This window comes from Notechis scutatus, chromosome 8, assembly GCF_049901735.1.
Source record: "Notechis scutatus isolate UNSWTSFEM ecotype Mainland chromosome 8, rNotScu1.2, whole genome shotgun sequence".
NCBI classification, from domain to species: domain Eukaryota; kingdom Metazoa; phylum Chordata; class Lepidosauria; order Squamata; family Elapidae; genus Notechis; species Notechis scutatus.
This window is the reverse complement of record NC_142016.1, coordinates 25,436,857-25,455,545: the sequence shown is the minus strand read 5'-3', so window position 1 is coordinate 25,455,545 and position 18,689 is coordinate 25,436,857. Positions and strand designations below refer to the sequence as shown.

The 18,689-nt window shown below is 47.2% G+C and overlaps 2 protein-coding genes across 7 annotated transcripts in view; one reads left to right on the top strand and one right to left on the bottom strand.

The window, feature by feature from the left end:
• The window catches only part of NFKBIB (NFKB inhibitor beta), a 36,894-nt gene extending 31,174 nt beyond the window's left edge, over window positions 1–5,720 (bottom strand). For 3 of the 4 annotated variants that reach the window (XR_015750554.1, XR_015750553.1, XM_087971237.1), the window contains exons 1-5: window positions 5,107–5,696; window positions 4,249–4,354; window positions 3,563–3,791; window positions 1,558–1,646; window positions 135–368 (exon numbers count right to left, since the gene is read on the bottom strand). Coding sequence is in view for 2 of the 4 variants with exons in the window: in XM_087971237.1 (XP_087827363.1) it covers window positions 135–368; window positions 1,558–1,646; window positions 3,563–3,791; window positions 4,249–4,354; window positions 5,107–5,480 (1,032 nt within the window). In the remaining 2 variants the exon portion in view is untranslated. Of the gene's footprint in view, window positions 1–134; window positions 369–1,557; window positions 1,647–3,562; window positions 3,792–4,248; window positions 4,355–5,106 lie in introns of all 4 variants that reach the window. The other variant, XM_026688112.2, reaches the window with a different exon arrangement.
• A 446-nt stretch (window positions 5,721–6,166) lies between these two features.
• On the top strand, window positions 6,167–18,158 carry SIRT2 (sirtuin 2). Of its 3 annotated transcripts, none has more exons than XM_087971236.1 (16): window positions 6,167–6,255; window positions 6,346–6,388; window positions 8,360–8,403; window positions 9,369–9,485; window positions 9,935–9,976; window positions 10,461–10,567; window positions 10,673–10,729; window positions 12,647–12,715; window positions 13,239–13,368; window positions 13,860–13,919; window positions 14,033–14,088; window positions 15,137–15,213; window positions 15,312–15,363; window positions 15,805–15,872; window positions 16,735–16,801; window positions 16,949–18,158. In XM_087971236.1, exons 1-16 carry the CDS (start codon window positions 6,240–6,242, stop codon window positions 17,108–17,110), a joined length of 1,167 nt encoding a protein of 388 aa, XP_087827362.1. In that variant the 5' UTR covers window positions 6,167–6,239; the 3' UTR covers window positions 17,111–18,158. The 3 variants fall into 3 exon arrangements, with proteins under 3 accessions (XP_087827362.1, XP_026543895.2, XP_026543896.2); XM_026688110.2 differs by having other exon boundaries at window positions 6,346–6,395; window positions 8,358–8,403; XM_026688111.2 differs by lacking the exon at window positions 6,346–6,388 and having other exon boundaries at window positions 8,358–8,403.
• The last annotated feature ends 531 nt before the right edge of the window (window positions 18,159–18,689 follow it).

Genomic DNA, 18,689 nt, shown 5'->3' with positions numbered 1-18,689 from the left:
TTCCTCCCACCTACCTTGACTCCTTCCTTCCTTCCTTCCTTCCTTCCTTCCTTCCTTCTTACTTACTCCCCTCCCCCCACAGAGCGCCAAGTGGCCTGTCTCACTGCCTGCCTCTCCCTTGCGATCGCACTCACCTCGCTGTTACTGTCCACACTCTCCTCAGAATCCCACTCCGGCTCCTCGGAACCAAATTCCCGTAAGAGCTGTGGGATTTTTTGGTCAGGACGGTGCACGGCGCTGTACATGGGCGTGTAGCCCACGTACATGCGTGCCTCTGTGTCCGCTCCTGCACGCAAGAGGCATTCCACTACTTCGGGGCTCTGGGATTCCACCGCGAGGTGGAGAGGACTCCGGCCACAACTTAGCTCCTGCAAGGCAACAGCCGCTTGTCAATTGAAGGCGTCCATGCGAATCCCGATTGGATGCTCCAGTTACAACAAGTGGGGAAATATTCAGGCAACGAATTAGCGCCATGCACTCAAAATGAGTTTCAAGCTCTCCTAGTTGAGAAATAGTTTCACAACAACAACGTAGCAGAAGTGGTAGAAGGTGGCGTTGAAAGAGGGATCAGCCTAGAATCCCAGCATAGGCGCTAAGTCCCCTTGTGGCTACACAGGGATTCTAGGCTCATGCCTCTTTTAACGCCGCCCCCAGCTTCTGGCAACTCCTTCCCCTACTCGACTGCCCACCTCCTCACCCGACGTCCACGTCAGCTTCCACTGGTCAAAACGGAGTTATGCTTAACAGGGGCAGTCCTCGACTCATGACAGGTTGCTTAGCGACCATTTGAAGTTATAACAGACCCCGGAAGATATTTAGGACTTGGTCCTCGTGTTTTGATGGCCAACCCACTCCCTGTAGTCACATAATCAGATTTCATAGGCTGGGCAACTGGCCTGTGTTTATGATCTCTGGCAGCATCCCGCAGTCCCAAGGCCGTGTTTTACGACATTTCTGACAAAACCCGGTGTTCACTTCCGGTTTTGGGTAAAAACCGCCCCCAAAGGGTTTAATGTCCATGGATTCACTTAATAACCATGCTGATTTGCTTAATCATATTCATTTAATGACTCCATCATCCCTTGCGGGATGGAGTCTGGGAAACTGAATGGAGCTAGCAGAGTGTGTTTTAATGGCCAGATGCCCTTCCTGTCGCCAGGGTGGAGTTTTGTTTCAGCAGAGATATTCTCATTGTGCCCAGAGAAATATCTGCCTCTACCTAAGGATCAAACTCAGTCACTCTTGATTGTGAGGCCACCGCACCACTCATTGATTTGCTTAATGCCCGTTGCAAAACAGGTCATCAAATCGGGTCAGTCAGGTGATCGCCTGTTTTACAAACACGGTGACTTACGACCATAACGGGCAGGCTCCATTAACAGTCAACAAGGTGAGGATTACCTGTAATAATTTGGGTTTTTTTTACCCGATTTCTCTCCCACTTTTCTATCTGAATTCCCAGCCTGTTTAAACCTAACATCGAGGATCCCTTCCTTTAAAAACAGAATGAAATTGACACAGATTTTTTATTTTTTTTGGAGAGTTCATAAAACTAACCGGTTTGTTGAGATCTGATCCTGCAGAGATTAAGAGGCTCACCATGCCCAAATCTTTCCGTAGAATGGCCACATGCAGGGGGATGTAACCTGGAGGAGGGGGTTTGAGGAACCCCCCAAAAAAACAACAGCAGCAAAACAAAACAATTTTATGAGGTCAACTTGGGCTGCAGGGTGGAAAAACAACCCGTCGTTTCCTGCGACCTATAAACCTTAACCCACCACACTGGAATTCAAAAGAAACCCCATCGTACAAAATAAATAACATTTGTTCCAATTCGGTTCAGATCCCTCTGCCAGAATTTGAGCAATCTATGCAACGCCGGCAAGGAGGTAAAATTTTAACCACAGTAGAAGTAAACAACTGGCTTTGAAAAAGAGACCAAAAATCATAATCTAAGGGGGGGGGGGGGGGGAGGAAGAGACGTACATTTTGTTAACCCTAAAACTTCTTATTACTGGACCACAACAGGACATAATTTTATGCATCATTTGTATGGTGCATTTTTAAAATAATTCACTGTTCTGGTGCTTTATATTTCAGTATATATTTTATATGCTGTGTCAGGGTTCCGGCAGTGACCCCCAATTAAATCACAAGTCTCGAGCCAAACTTCCAAAACTTCAAAAGGATTTACTGGGAGTTAACATGCCAGCACTGCCTGGGTGTAACCAACTTTGAGATACATCATTCACTGTCACCCTTGACCCTGGTTTCCCCCCCACCTGTCTGGGTGTATCGTAATTCATATCTTCCAATGGGACACATCCATAGCCCAGAGTCATCAATCAGGCTCTCCAGTTAGGAGTCAAAATAAGTACATAATGTTATTAAGTACAAAATAAACAAACAACAGAGACGAGGTTACAAGCCCACCCGCTCATCAACGGATAGCTAAATTGTGTGAATTTTGAAGGCATGCCAGTTATTTTCTGAACTTCCCCCAGCCATGAGGACTAGAAACTTGTGCTCAGAGTTTTCTCTCTCTCTCTCTCCCTGTTTACAACAGGCTTCAAAGAGGAGGGTTCTATCCAGGAGTGGGCTTCGAAAATTTTAGCAAGGGGTTCTCTGCCCAGTTGCTGGGTAGGCGTGGCCACGATGGGTGTGGCCTACTCGGCCACCTGCTCCATGGGGGGGGGCGTTTTTGCCCTCCCCGGGCTCCTGAGGCTTTCCTCGAGACTCCAGGAGGGCAAAAAGGGCCTCCCCGGGCTTCGGAGGCTCTCCGGAAGCTGGAAACGGGCCGATTTATGGCCTTCCCAAACTTCTGGGAGGCCCATTTTTCGCCCTCCCTGAGCCTGTTTGTGCGCCCTGCCCATACCTGCATCCAAAACGGGCTCCTGGGAGGGGAGGGGTGAGCAAAGCCAGCCAGGAGTGGGATTTGGGGGTTCTCTGAATTGCACAGAATCTTAGCTAGGGGCTCTCCTGAACCCCCAGCAGCCCACCCCTAGCAGGGGTGGGATTCTACCAGTTCGCACCTATTCGCTAGAACCGGTTGTTAACATTCTAAGCAGTTCGGAGAACCCGTTGTTAGAAGAATTTACTGGCCTAATCCTGTAAGGAAGGCAGGAAGGAAACATTCTGGTGTTGCTTACAGAAACTGCCTCTCCGTGAACCCTTATTACATTCTTGGCAGGACTAGACTTCCTGTCTCAGGAACTTTTCTGGAGTTTTTTTCCCCTCCTTTGCTGGTCCTTTGCTTGTGTGGAATGACCATTCGAAGTTAGAATGGCACTGAAAAAAGTGACTTATGACCATTTTTCACACTTACGACTGTTGCAGCATCCCCACAGTCACGAGAGGCCAGGCGAGGAGAGGCGTGCCTCAATGTGAGTGATATTGAGTTGGCTACGCCCAGCCAATAACATGAGCACCAAGCCACGTCCACCCAGTCACATGACCACCAAGCCACGCCCACCACCTAAGCCACGCCCACAGAACCGGTTGTTAAAAAATTTGAATCCCACCCTTGACCCCTAGTTCTATCTATTTCATGGATGCTGCTTACCATCATAATTGGTGCAGTCCAGTTGGGCCTGGAAACGGTTGCGCTGACAGGGCCTCTGGACGGTGAGCGGCGCCAGCAGCTGTTCGGCACAATCCCGCCACCCCTCTCGGCACGCCAAGTGCAAGGCCGTATGGCCTCCTTTCTCTTGGACGCCCAGCCCGGCTCCTGCCGACACCAGTTTGCCAACAAAGCTGGATGCCCCGAGGATGACAGCGATGTGAAGTGCAGTCTAAAAGTGCGGGAAAGAGAAGGAAAGGTGAAAAGGTGTGTTTTTCACACTTAAGTTTTGGTGTTCTCTTATAACAAGCATGTCCAACCTTGACAACTTTAAGACTTGTGGACTTCAACTCCCAACAAGTCCAACAAGATTTTTTATTTTTTTTATTCCATGCTGACTGGGGAATTCTGAGCGTTGAAGTCCACAAGCGTTCAAGTTGCCAAGGTTGGACGCCCTTGTTTGTGTAAGAGAACACAAAAACTATTATTTGTTTAGCAAGACTGTTGACACCAGGCCTAGAAGGTTCCCGATCTCATTGTTTTATTCGTTCTCAGCTTTCATCTTTTAAAATTTAACCAGCGCATATTCTGTCCTCAGGTCTGCCCCAAGCAAGTCGTCTTATTGTGACTTATAAATTTGGGGACTGCCGGGACAGCTGGAAGCGAAGGCAAGTACCCTGCAGTCTCACCTGGCCAAGATCATTCTGAATATCCAGGTAATCGGTTCCATGGGTGTACTGCAGAATAGAATCCAGGAAAGCTTCATGTTCATGGATCACCGCCAGGTGAAGAGCTCTGGAATGAGAGGAAAGAGCAAACGTGGTTTAAAAAATGCCAAACGTTTCTGCAGTATAGATAGTTCTCGACTTACAACCATTTCATGACTGATCCAACTTAAAATGGCACTGAAAAAAGTGACTTTCCCCCCCCCAGAGTTCTAACCTCTGCAGCCTCCCCACAGTCACTTGGTCAAAATTCAGGTGCTTAGCAACCGATTCATATATATGACAGTCGCAGCATCCCAGGTTACACGCGATCCCCTTTTGCGACCTCCCTTAAAGCAAACCTCAGCGGGGACACCAGATTCCCATACCAACTTAATTTTAGTTTAGTTTATCGTCATTGCACCTCGTACAACGAAATTAAATGCCCCCTTCGGCGTACATGATAAGTATCAAAATAAAAACACACAAAACACACACCTCCTTCGCATTCTATACAGTTAAAGGCTACGGATTGCCAGGATTAAAAACTCCAGGTGAGACAGGTCGTGAAAAAAAGAGGGTGTGCAAAAACTCGCTCAGCGACCCCCCAATTCAGGGGGGCTGGGCGGCGGTCGTTAAGCCGAGGATTTACCTGTGGAGGTAGTTACATCCTCGACTTAGCATCGCCATCGAGCCCCGGAATTACGGTTATGTTGTGCGGTCCTTAAGCAGGTGATCAGGTGAGGCTCCCACCCACCCCAATTTTCAATGTCGTGTGCCCCCACTTCCCCAGGGACCCCAAGTTCGCCCCCCACCCACCCGCAAAGAACCTGGGCTACCTACGTGTCTCCATCCTCCGTGACGAAGCCCAAGACGTGGCGCAGCCAAGCCTCGGGGCCCACCTGGCTCTGGAGGTGGACGCCCCCCACTCCTTCCACCAGGTCTCCCACCTCCTCGTCGCCCCCCAGGGCCGAGTCCAGGCGCCCCTCCTCCTCCTCCTCTTCCAGGGACTTCTGGGGGGCTCTGGGGTCAGAGGTCAAAGGGCAGCCCGCAGGGACCCCCTCAGGGACTCCCAGGCCTCCATCCTCCTGGAGCTGGACCAGCTGCCCTTCGCTGAGCGAGCCCAGGCCGCTGTCGCACCACTCCTCGCCCCCTGCCTCCAGCTTCTTGGGCTCTCGGGGGCCGCCCTGGCCGGGCTGTCCCTGGACGAAGGCCATGGCTCGGGACGGGCCTACAGAGGAGCCCCCACTACGGGCAGCGGGGCCATCGCGGAGGCCGGGCCCCCAAAATCCGCCGGGGGGGGGCGAGAAACTCAAGCAGCCGGCCCGGCCGAGGATGCCATGAAGGGGAATTTCAGCGGCCTGGGGATTCCCCGGGGTGAGCGTCTTATCGGGCGAAGAGAGGCATGCCGGGAGTTGTAGTGACGCTCCTGGCCGTCGTTCCTTTTTTTTTCTTTCTCCCCCCTCCCTCTGCGCCTGCGCTTTAGAAAAAAAGACGGCGGCTCCATATTATTTTTTTTTCTCGAGGTATGATGGGAAGTGGAGTCCTGCGAGTAAGAGTTTTGGATAACATTGGCCTTTTTTTCACGTTTTGGTGTTTCCCTTTAGAACGTCCTCTCGTTTACGTTACTATTCGTTTATATTCGCCTCCGTCTAATTTTTTTGGCTTCGAGGAGGCCCTAATTTGGAAGGACGGTTTCACACTTCATCGACGTCGCACCCCCCTCCCCCAACTTAGCGCAAAGCCTGAAGGGAGATGGGCGTTATTTGCAATTTCTCTTTCCCCGCCCCCTCGACCCTAGCCGTGGTTCGGCGAGCCCGAACGGTCTCGCCCGTCGGTGACGTCATAGGTTGTTTGTTTGTAAAGCTGGTCGGCCATTGGCTGCTCGCCCGCGGGGCTTTTCGGGACTTGTAGTTTTCCTCTCAGGGAGCCAACGGTCTGTTCGGATTCTCGACGGAGCGGCGACGCGACCTTCCATGGCAAGCCGGGAAGGTAACGGTGCCTCTGAGGGAACCGGTGGGCTGAGGAAGCCCGGGGCTCCTGCCCCGTCTCCCCTTCTTCCTTCTGTTTCCCTTGTCACAGGCGCTGCCGCCAGTCCCGAACAAGGCGCCGAAAAGGCCTCGAAGTCCTCGGTGAGGATTTAGGGGGCGAAATTGGGGGGGCCGTCGCTCCAAATCCCCCCCCCCCAGGGCCTTCTCTCTAGGCGGCTGTGCCCCCACAGAGGGGAAGGGGGCGCCCGGAGCGCTGTCCATCAGGTGGAAATCCAACCGGTAGAGCTCCCCGGGCTCGAGTCCCAGAATAAGGACTCTTAAAATATCATTTCAGGCGGCGGCGGGGGGGGGGTTTGCACTTCCAAGCCCATCATCCCCGCCTCAGCTGGATGGTAGTCAGGTGAGGGGGGAGAAAACCCTCTGAGGAAAATCCTGCTGCTATGCCAATTTTCTTCCCCCCCCCTTAGGATTTTCCAAAATAAAACAAAATATATAAATAATAATATCGGGGGGGGGGGATCCATCCTTTTAAAATCTGGTATGGTTTGGGTACCTGGGGATCCCGTCTCCTCGACTTACGGCCACAAGTGAACCCCACGTTTTTGTTGCTAAGTGAAACATTGAAATGGCAAATAGGGTCTCCCTGCTTGAGCTGGGGGCTGGACTAGAAGACCTCTAAGGCCCCTTCCAGCTGGATTCCTGATTGATTCCTTTGTTGATTGAATTTGGCTCCCGTTTTTACAACCATTTGTGCCGCGGTTGTTAAGTGAGTAACAGGGTTGTGAAGTGAATCCTGCTTCCCTGTTAATTTTGCTTGGAACCATGTCCAAAAGAAGGGGGAATCACGTAACTTTGGGACACTACAACCGTCATAAATATGAGTCAGTTGCCAAGTGGCCAGTTTTGATCATGTGACCATAATGATGCTGCAGCGGTCGTAAGAATGAAAAACAGTCACAGGTTACTGTTCTCAGTGCCGTTGTGACTTTGAACGGTCACACTGAGCGAACAGTTGTAAGTCAGGGACGGCCTGTAGATCTTTTATTACAGCTGGTCCTAAAAATACATGACGTACACAAATATGCCACCATTAAGTGCCTGCTTGAAGTGATGACACTGGAAAAAGGGACTTAACAACCTGTCCTTGCGTTTACGACCGTCACGGCATCTCCACACTCACGTGATCAAAATTTGCCAAGCAGGGTCAATGGGGAAAGCTGGATTCGCTTAACAACTGCAATGATTGTGTTTGAGGGCTGCTGCAAAAGAGGTCATAAAGTCAGGTGGGTCTCACTTAACAACCGTCTTGCTTAGCGATGGGAGTTCTGGTCCCAATTGTGGTCATACACTGATTACATATGTCATTAAGTAAACATATCAAGATCTAAATAATGCATAATACATACAAATAAGTCAGAATTACATTAACACTTGCATTAGTTGTGCAGTTAATCAAGCTTGTCATTCAAACTATTGCATATATTACAAACAAGTGACAAAATTTAGCCACACTTGAGAAGAAAGTTGATGATTGTAAATAAAACTGATCAGAATCACCGGGGAATTGGATTTAATGTGGAATAGACAGTATAAAATGGTGTTTCTTAACCCTGGGCAGCTTGAAAACCTGTGGACATCAACTCCCACAATTCCCCAGCCAGCAGAAATCTGGGAGTTGAAGTCCATCTTCAAGCTATCCAGGTTGAGAAACACTCGTATAAAAGGATATTTCTTGCCATTTCAGAGGCTCATTCTTCTCTGGGCACAGGTTTAAATTCAAATGGAATGCCCTTATATCTTTTCTCCAGAAATGCTGATGATGAAACACTGATCCATACTGAGGCTAGAGCGTTTCTGAGTTTGAGGCCAGAAAGCACCCTCAGCTCTGGAAAAAGTGCCGGAGCCACTTAAAAATACATTTTTAGGAAAGGATAGATTTGGGACATTCTGGAATTTCACAGTTTTTGGGGGGAGTGTGCTTAACAGGCCTTAACCCTGCTCAGGTTGAGGCCAGGCAAGATTGGCCAGACTTAATATTAACAATAAATTCAATTAATATTAAGGAATTCTAAGAAATGACATCCCTCCTTTCTTTCTTTCCAGAGTTCAGATTCTGATGAGGAAGGAGGAGCTTCTGGCCAGACAGAAAGTAAGCAACTATCCAGTGGGAGCTCATGTTTTACTTTAAATATTGTGAATGTATAAATTGAGGCTCTCCTGATACCTGCAAATGTCTTCCTATAGTTAATGAAAAATTATTTCTAGGCATAGAAACCCCCTGAATTGTGAAACCCAGGATAAGAATATTTGCTGTACATGGTAGCTATGTAATCAAGCATTATAATTACATTCTTTGGCTTGGAATAAGGTAAGGCTGGCCTTAATCCATTGAGACACATGACTTCTGTCTCTAGGCAACAGTGACATGTCCATTTATTAGTGAGCTTGTACTTTGTGTCAGCTGCCTCATGACAAGGTGAGCAAATCTCCAGTGGAGCACATAAATCAGAATTTATTTATCAAAAATAAGAATAGAATAGAGGAAACGAGTCCTACAACAACAGTGCGTCTTTCAGAGTTACACTTCTCTAAAACGAGGGGATCTTGTTTTTTTGCTTTTTTAACAATCTTCTTGGAGTGAGGCAAAACAAACTAGAGAAGCCTCAAACTAGATTCCCTATGGCTGACTGGGGAATTCTGGGACTTGATGTCCATCCGGCTGAAAGATACCAAGGTTGAGAAACACTGTTTGAAGACATTAGCAATTTTTTTATATATAAAGCGTAGAATAGCCAGCATTTGAGCCGCGGGTAGATTTTTCTCCAGGTAAGAGTTTAGCACGGTATGCAGAGATCTCATGGGGTCCCTGGCGCTTTTTGAGTTTGGTTATTTTCCTGCAGACGTTTTATGACCCAACTAGGGTAACATCAGTGCTACAAGGGAGTAGGCTTTGTGGAGGACTGTGGGGGTCCATGGTGCTCTCTGAGCTTGGTGGTTTTCCTTGCAGACCTTTAGGTAACTTCATTAGTGCACTGATTATCTCTTCTGTCGGCACAGATCTCAGCTCTTCAAGGCACGTGATAATGTTGCGATTTTATTTTTCTTTCTTACCAGTGGAATTTTTGCGAAACCTCTTTTCCCGGACTCTGGGCTTCGGCAGCGAGAAGCCCGAGAAGGTGCTGGAGGAACTGACGCTGGAAGGCGTGACCAACTTCATTCTCACTGAGAAATGTAAACCAGTTCTTTCTAGAGAGTGAAATATTTTGCTCTTTCCCTTTTTCTATCAGCCTCTGAAGTGGATGAAAAAAGGTGCGGGGGGAGGGGAAGAGCTTGTGATGCAGGTGGTGGTGTAGATCAAAGGGAGGAGGGAGGTTTGGCACCTCTGTGTGTTGTAGTTAAATGCTGTTATCAGTATATCTCTGCATGCTTACCTTGGCCACTGATACTTTTACCGACAGGGGCTGCTGTTGACAAAAGTTATTTTCCCAGGGCCACCCAAAGTAGTCGGGCTCTTAGCAGAAGAATTTGAATCCCAGCCTCTAAAATTCTGTGGCTTCTCAGTTGCTGAGGCTCCAATGGTTGGATGCCCATGTCAAGCAGTTGATGCTCTTCAGGGTATGAGGGTGGCATGGTGGAATTCAGGGGTAGATATTGAAAGGCGCAATGTCTTTCTCTTGCAGGCAAGAATATAATCTGTATGGTTGGTGCAGGAATCTCAACTAGTAAGTGTCACGATGGCTTTGCCGATCATGTGTCTTATGTGTCTTTTTTTTTTGTTTGTTTTGTGCAAATGTAGGAGCAGAATGTGATGCTGGTTGATAAAATTAGAAACTGCCTTTACATAGTTAGGGGTCTGAAGGAGTTTTTTTTTTCTACTCAATCTGAAAAGGTGTGCTCTTATCCTGCAACAAGAGATTATTATTTTTTTAATTAGGAAACTCTTTTTCTGGGAGAATAGAGAAAAAATGTTCACAAGAAGCACTCTGGCGAATCAGAATAATTTCTCCCCTTTGTTCTAAGCTGGGCTTGAAATAATGGAGCTGGGAACCTCAAGTACAGTATCTGCCTCTTAGCTCAAACTGTGTTGGTGCTCTGTAGCATCAGAATAAATGAGCCCCTATCCTTAGAATGTATCCTTAGTTAGTTTTCTATTCAGCTGCTTCCAGCTATCCATTTGGTCTCCGCATCTGCCTTTCTGCCTCTCAGGTGCGGGGATCCCCGATTTCCGCTCACCTGGCACGGGGCTATATGCCAATCTGCAGCAATACAGTCTACCATATCCCGAAGCCATCTTTGAGATTGGCTACTTCAAGGTACCAGGCTGAGTTACCCGCTTGCTATTTACGTGAGCTGAATACGGTGCTCTCTTGTGCTTTGTTTTCTTTGGCATAACTGATTTGATGTCTGTTTTCATTTAGCAAAACCCAGAACCATTCTTCGCCTTGGCTCGGGAGCTCTACCCAGGGCAGTTCAAGGTCAGATAGTTTTTCATATTTCCTGAGCGGTGGGCAGGGATTTAAACTCAATCCTGCAGCAATCTTGTCGCCTTAGGAGAAGAAATGGCTGCCTGAAAGAGTTCCTAACAAGTGCCCCCCGCGCCCCCTTCACACTCTTGAGTAGCTGGATCTGAAGTCCACCTCTGTTTTGGTCTGCTTCTAGTTTAGAGAGGTGCTCAAAATCAGTTCTTAAGAGGTTTTAAGTGAGGGGCTAAGAGGCTTTAAAGTAGAACCAGCACTACATCCTCTGAATTTTCTTAACAATTTTTAGTGTTTGGGAAGAGGGACATTTCTTTATCAGAACTGGTTACAATACAATTCCCATACAATAAACGCACACCTGCAGAACTGCATTCTTCAATTAGAATTAACCTGACTGACTAGATCAGGGGTCCTCAACCACCGGGCCGCGGACCGGTACCGGGCCGCGGAGCACTCTGTACCGGGCCGCAAAGAAAAAAAAATGGCGGCTTTCTTCGCCTTCGGTGAATGCTGCTGGGATCGGGGATCAAGGACACAATGAAAGAAGGGGAGGGAGGAAGCAACCGAAGCCTGTCCTGCTCTCTGGCTCAGCAGCTTCGGTTTCCTCCCGCCTCGTTCCTCTCTCAGTCGCTCTCTCGCTGCTCCACCAGCCCAGGAAGAGACTGCTTCAAAGAAGCTGGGGCGGGGGTGGCTTTTCCTGTCGCCGCAGCGCCCGGTCACCCCCACCCCGCCCGCCCGCGCGCGCTTCAATTCAGTGCCCCGTTCTGCCTGCCTGCCTGCCTTCTTCGTTAATGGTTGATTCGGAACAGCTTCGGCTGAGTAAAAGAGGCGAATAGTTATTATTCTCAGCCGAAGCTACTCCCAAACAACCAGAAACTAAGGCAGGCAGGCAGAACGGAGCACTGGGTTGAACCGCGCGTGGGTGGGCGGGGTGGGGGTGAAAAAGTGTTTCTGCTTGAAACGGGTCCCTGGTACAAAAAAGGTTGGGGACCACTGGACTAGATTGTCCCCAGAGAGACTACTATCAATGCCCCTCTTCAGGGGTGGGATTCTACCAGTTCGCACCTATTCGCTAGAACCGGGTGTTAACATTCTAAGCAGTTCGGAGAACCGGTTGTTAGAAGAATTTACTGGCCTAATCCTGTAAGGAAGGCAGGAAGGAAACATTCTGGTGTTGCTTACAGAAACTGCCTCTCCGTTAACCCTTATTACATTCTTGGCAGGACTAGACTTCCTGTCTCAGGAATTTCTCTGGGGTTTTTTCCCCCTCCTTTGCTGGTACTTTGCTTGTGTGGAGTGACCATTCAAAGTTACAATGGCACTGAACAAAGTGACTTATGACCATTTTTCACACTTACGACTGTTGCAGCATCCCGACAGTCATGAGGCCAGGCGAGGAGAGGCGTGCCTCGATGTGAGTGATGTTGAGTTGGCCACGCCCACCAACTAAGCCACGCCCACAGAACCGTTAAAAAATTTGAATCCCACCCCTGCCCCTCTTGTGTGAAATGAATTGGGTTGAGGTACATAGGTATAACATTTTAGGAGTGGGGCCTCCTTTTTTGAACAGCCCCCCTGTTGAAATCAAAGTTCCCTTGTCTGGCTTTGTTCCAGAAGATGCCACACACCAAGTTCTTTTGTTGATTGCTCCGTGTCATCTGCAGGTTTTAATGAACTGATGTTTTTTGTGCTGTTGTCAATTGATTATGGATTAATTTACTGTGGCTTATTGTTTCATTTAACCGCCGTGGATGTTTTATTGTTAATTTACAATGGATGTTTTAATGTGATGATGTTAACTGCCATAAGTCCCGTAAGTGTCGGAATGAATGAATAAACATATAAATAAAAACTACCCCTTTGGTTTCCTTTGTGAAAAGAAAATATGACATTTAAGGCTCTGGTCCTTTTCAGCCCACAGTCTGTCACTACTTCATTCGCCTTTTGAAGGATAAAGGGCTGCTGCTACGCTGCTACACTCAGGTAAATAAGTCCTTTTCCCTTTAGGTCTCTTTCTGGTCTTTGGGGCTGGTGCTTTAGAACAATGAAAGCTTTTGTTATATTATTCCTGCCTCCTAAATAAATAAGGGCCGTTAGCATTTTCTCGCTTTGAAATGGTGCATTGCAGCAAGTGAATTTTGCCTGAGTCTTCTTGACTGTGAGCCAGTAAGATGATTTATAGCAGAGCTGGAACTTTTCAGTGCCAGGCTTTTCCCTAGGTATATCTTCAAGACAGAGGGAAACTTTTCTTCTCTGTTAATGTTCCAGCATCCTGTTTATCATTTATTAATATCATGCTCCCCTCTTTCAGTAGCTCCTCCTTCCTAGAGACCAACAATAACCATGATGGTGCCGTTGGGACTACAATTACCATTGTGCACACCCTTGCATTGAGTCTTTGAAGCAGGCTGAGCCCCTCTCGGAGACTCCTAGTCAGATTTAGCTCCAGGATTGATTGACGGCCATTTGAGGTTGGATTTATGTCAGACCTCTTGCCTTCTTCCAGAACATCGACACCTTGGAGCGGGTGGCCGGTCTGGATGCCGAACACTTAGTGGAAGCTCATGGCACCTTTTATACCTCCCATTGCATCAGCTCAACTTGCAAGACGTCCTACAGCCTGGAGTGGATGAAAGGTGAGGGTCAGGCATTGGAAGCAGGGAAGACGTTATCGGGGGGCCTTCTGGAAGGGATCAAAGGGGTAAAGAAAATATTTTAAAAAATCCTTTGGAATAAACTTATTATTATTATTGTAAAGAATTGAACAGTGTTGAGGGAATTATTTGTTTAGCAGAGTGATGGCGTTGGGGGAAAAACTCTCCTTGTGTCTAGTTGTTCTGGTGTGCAAGATAGGAGGGTTGAGGCCCATCTCACATCTGGGGGAGGGGGAAGCCAGATGTTCCAGAGGTCAGGAGCAACGACAGAGAAGGCCCTCCTCCCGGACCCCACCAGCTGGGATACTGGAGGTGAGGCGGCGTGCCTCCTCTGCCTGCACAGGTGGTACGGACCAATCCCAGTGGGGTGGGACAATCCCTCAAGGAACCTGGACCGCTGCCACTGACGTCAAATCATGAATTAGCTGCAAACGGAATTGGCTCAGGTGCATTGCTCTTCTTTTTTCTTTCAGAAAAAATATTTGCATCTGTCACCCCCAGGTGTGAAAAATGTGAGAGCGTAGTGAAGCCAGGTGAGCATCTGACCCAGTCACTCCTCAGAGCCACATCCTGGGGTCTTGGTGCTTATCGATCAGGTTTCAGGGAGCCCCCAACCCAAGGCTCTGCTTTCTTTTCCTTCCTTCAGACATCGTCTTTTTTGGAGAGAACCTGCCTCCGCGTTTCTTCTCTCTCATGCAGTCGGTAAGTGCTTCAGTCCTTTGGACTCGGGACGCTGGCAGCCCCAGGTTGGAGGTCTCCCGAGACCCAGGATTTCTGAATCCTTATTTAAGGAGTTAAAATTTCCCCAGGCGAAAGGATGCTAGTAATGTATGCTAACTGGTCAGGCGTGATCCATAATTGGTCAGGAAATCTGGTGAATGAAAATAGGGCACAAAATGTTTTAGGCATAGAGATAAAGGATGTTTTTTTTTTAAAAAAAAAAGCATTCGGCTTCCATGGAGTTGTATCTTTCTCCCAGAGGAACAAAACGTTGGGCAAACATTAGCTGGATCTTGCACTCTAAGCAGATTAGCACATTAACCTTCAGTGTTATAGGCAGAGGTCCCTCCCCATGCAGCATGTAATCATTTGAAATCCTGTACGGCTCGTCCTCGACTTAACAACAGTTCGCTTAGGGACCATTTGAAGTTACAACAGCACTGGAAAAAAGTGATATGACCATTTTTTACACGTATGACCGTCGCAGCATCCCGTGGTCACATGATTTACATTCGGATGCTGACAACCAGTTCATATTTATGACTGTTGCGCTGTCCTGGGGGTGTGTGTGTGTGTCATGTGATCCCTTTTGGCAACCTTCTGACTAACAAAAGATTCGCTTAACCGTGTTACTACTTGAACAGCTGCAGTGATTCACTTAACAAATGTGGCTAGAAAAGTTGTAAAACGGGGCAAAACTCACTTAACAAATTTCTCCCTTGGCCACATAAATTTGGGGCTGAATTCTGGTCGTACGTTGAGGACCACCTGTATCTGCACACTGCAGGAACCTAGAGCTTTCCTCTCTGTTGAATAAGTCTTACAACCAAGAGCCTTAACACTGCAGGGGTCTGTCATGACCATAATAACACGGGGCAGCAAAGTCTGTCTAGGCCTGAATAAATGAAAGGTCAAAGGAACATTTCCAGAGGGCACGATTTCAGAGACCAGGGTGTTTGAAACCAGGTTAGAAACCGGGACACAGTTCTTCAGGTGCCCGCCATCCTTCACACTAACCCTCTGCTTGCAGGATTTCCAGAATGCGGACATGCTTATTATCATGGGTACCTCCCTTCAGGTCCAGCCTTTCGCCTCTCTGGTCAGCAGGTCAGTGACCCTGGGCTGGGTAAGGGAGGGCTGGCTTTTCTGATCCAAGACTCTGCAGGAACCGTCGCTAAAGGGTTGCTCCTCTCTGTTTCTTCCAGGGTGCCCCCAAACACCCCACGGCTTCTGATCAATAAGGAGAAGACTGGAGAGGTGAGGTTAGGTTTGCCACCTGCTTTCTTTGGTCTGCCACAGAGTGGAAGCTCCTGGGAATAGAGCCAGGGTGTGGGCAGCTACGGCAGCTTTTCAGGCCGTGGACTTCAGCTCCCAGAATTCCTGAGCTGACATGCTTCTTATACCTCTGAGAATCAAGAAGGCATTGGCTTGAGCTGCTTCTGAATGCTATCTTGTTGCTCTGGCCTTTTCAAAATATGCTTTTTAGCCCAGGCAACATCTCCTGCCTATCCCCAACCAGGTCATCTTCCCTACTCTCTACCCTAAAATTATTTCAATGTTATGACCCGTGGAATTCAACTTGCAGAATTCCCGAGCCAGCTTATATCATGATAGTTCTCTGCTGATCTTCCACCTTAAAACTTTCACCATTTTGGAGTCCTCCAAGAGGATATTTTTACATTTGTTGTCTCATTTCAGAGTGATCCTTTCATGTCCCTGATGGGCTTAGGCTGCGGGATGGATTTTGATTCGGAGAAGGCATACAGGCAAGTTCAGTATGGGGCGCAGGATTGTGGCAGGGTGGATGCCGAGAATTTAAGAGTTAACCCATGGGAGGTGGGGTGTTGTTCAGTGCTTTGGTGCCAAGCAATAGTCTTGGGTAAGAGACTTCACTTAGGAGTTAAATAAAATAAAGTTTAAGCCAATAATTCTGACATGCTCAGTTCCCCTGGTGTATCTAATGCAGCTTTGTGGTCCCCTGAGTTCCCCTGGTGGCTTTAAGTGGGCTACTCTTGGTCTTGTCTATGGAGATTCTCAGTCATCCAAGTCATGGTTGTCCCAAAGGTGCTTTTTTTTTTTTTCAAGAAGCAATTGGGCTTTCTTGTTTTTCTTTGAAGAGGTTTCACTTCTCATCCAAGAAGCTTTTTCAGCTCTTGGGGGGGAAAAGCACCTTTGGGGACACTTGGTCTTCATAGCCCAGGTGTTTTACGGAGATGGTCCTGCTAGGGAGATCTACCCGACTACAAGGTGGTTGTAAAGATTGCTGGAAGAAAAGAGGCATCTGTGACGCAGTGGTTAGAGTGCTGTACTGCAGGCCACTTCCGCTGACTATTGTCTGCCTGCAATTTGGAAGTTCAGATCCCACCAGGCTCAAGGTTGACTCAGCCTTCTGTCCTCCCAAGGTGGATAAAATGAGGACCCAGATTGTTGGGGGCAAGAGGCTGACTCTCTAAACCACTTTGACAGGGCTGTAAAGCATTATAAAGTGGTATATAATTTTAAATGCTATTGTTATCTGTCTTGGAATGCTTTGTCAGCTCTGTATAAAAACCAATAAATTGGAGTTCCTTTATTTACCATTCTTTTTTTTGGGGGGGGGGGCGGTTCCCACTCCACTTAATTTTTCAGGGACGTCGCATGGCTGGGAGACTGTGATGAGGGCTGCCTGGCTTTGGCAGAGCTGTTGGGATGGAAGGTATCTCTCCCGTTTCAAAATCACTGAGAAGAGCCCAGATATAAAAATGAATGGGATTCTCTTTGGCTCCCTCTGGGGCCTTACTGGGAAGCGGGGTGGTTTGCCAACTCTGGTTCCTTAGGTGGATTTCTCTTTTCTCCCCCTTAGAAAGAGCTGGAGGAACTGGTGAAAAAGGAACACGCTGTCATTGAGGCCCAATCTGGACAGACTGTGGGTGTCGGGGCAGGCGCTGGTCAGCAACCAGCCAAGAAGCAAGAACAGAACCTGTCTTCGGAGAAAGAAAAGCCAGCTGCAAAGAAAGAAAAATGAAGAGATTAGAAAAGATCGAGGAACGCTATTTTTCTGATTATTAAAAAAACCCACCTCGACATGAACAGGGGATGCTTGGGGCCTTCTGTCTTCATTTCCTTAAGGCGAGCTGGAGGGGTGTTCTCTACCTAATTTTGGGCAAGTCCCTGTCACCCCCAACTGCTTTTGGGAGGATAAATGAAAAGAAGATTCTTCTGTGCTGCTGGAGAAAAGGCAGGATGTAATTCAAACAAGTAAACTGAGCAAAGGGACTTAGCCGTCTGGTGCCAAAAAAATTTGGGGAGGTCATAGAGTTCAGTGCAAAGGTGTAATCCAAAATAGGTCTCATCCCATGAAGTCATCTCTGGGGACTTTGAGCCTGATTGACGCCACTAACAACTGAAATTATGATTGAATTGAAGTTTTAATTTAGCAGGAGTAGTATTTCTGGAAGATTTCTTTAGAACAGGGATGCCCAACTTTGGCAACTTTAAAACTTGTGGACTTCAACTCCCAGAATTCCCCAGCAGCAAGCAATAGGTCTTAAAGTAGCCAAGACTGGACACACTCGCTTTAGAGCCTTCCTCTACTTACTTTAACATGTTGGGAGGGTGAATTCGATTAATATCCAGTTAACTTCAGAAATTTGTTCTAATTGTCTTGGAGGAAAAACAAGACAAAATGAGATTTGATCTTAACTTCTATCTAGCCTTTATGTTTCTTTCTTTCTTTCTTTCTTTCTTTCTTTCTTTCTTTCTTTCTTTCTTTCTTTCTTTCTTTCTTTCTTTCTTTCTTTCTTTCTTTCTTTCTTTCTTTCTTTCTTTCTCTCTTTCTCTCTCTCTCTCTCTCTCTCTTTCCCCTCTTCCTTCTTTCCTTTCTTCCCCTTCTCTCCCTTCTTTCTTTCCTTGAGCTAACCAAGGAAGGCACTTTTGAAGAAGCATAGTTTGAAGTGTTAAACCGTTGATTTATGCAGGGTAGCAGTTTTGAACTACCCATGATGCTTTTGTTTCCATCATTTACATAAAGCTGTCATCAGTGACAATTAAATATAATCAGCTTGATACCACAAGATAATATGTTGTTGTTGTTTTTTCTGTGTTCCTGTGTTTATTTGAAGAAGACTGGGTGTAATTGGTGTAGCTAACATTTAGCTGTTCTTGTAGTAGTCCAGATTAGCAAAACAGGTGGTAATTCAGGGGGTTGGACGTTGGTGCCCTCTCGTGGACACAAAGCGAAACTTGCTTTTACAAAGTTGAATATGGGTGCAATCCTTACTCATTCTCTTGATTTCTGCACTGAGAGGCAGCTATTAACTTCCCCATCGGTTTTCTGGGGATCGTAGGTTACACCTTGAATAGCTTTGGGCACTAGCTGATGGCTCCCTGACATCTATTAAAATCTTTTTTTTTATTGCTACAATTAAAGAAATGTATATATTCTTTAGATAGAGGTCCTGGAAGAGTATTTTATGATAAAAGCAACTCTTGAATGCTCTAGTCTAGCATAAGTAAGGGTTTTGCATATAAAGAGCTTAATTTTATGAGCCAGTGTTTACATGTTATGCGCTTTTTAAAAAAATGGATTATAGAGGAATTTGCAA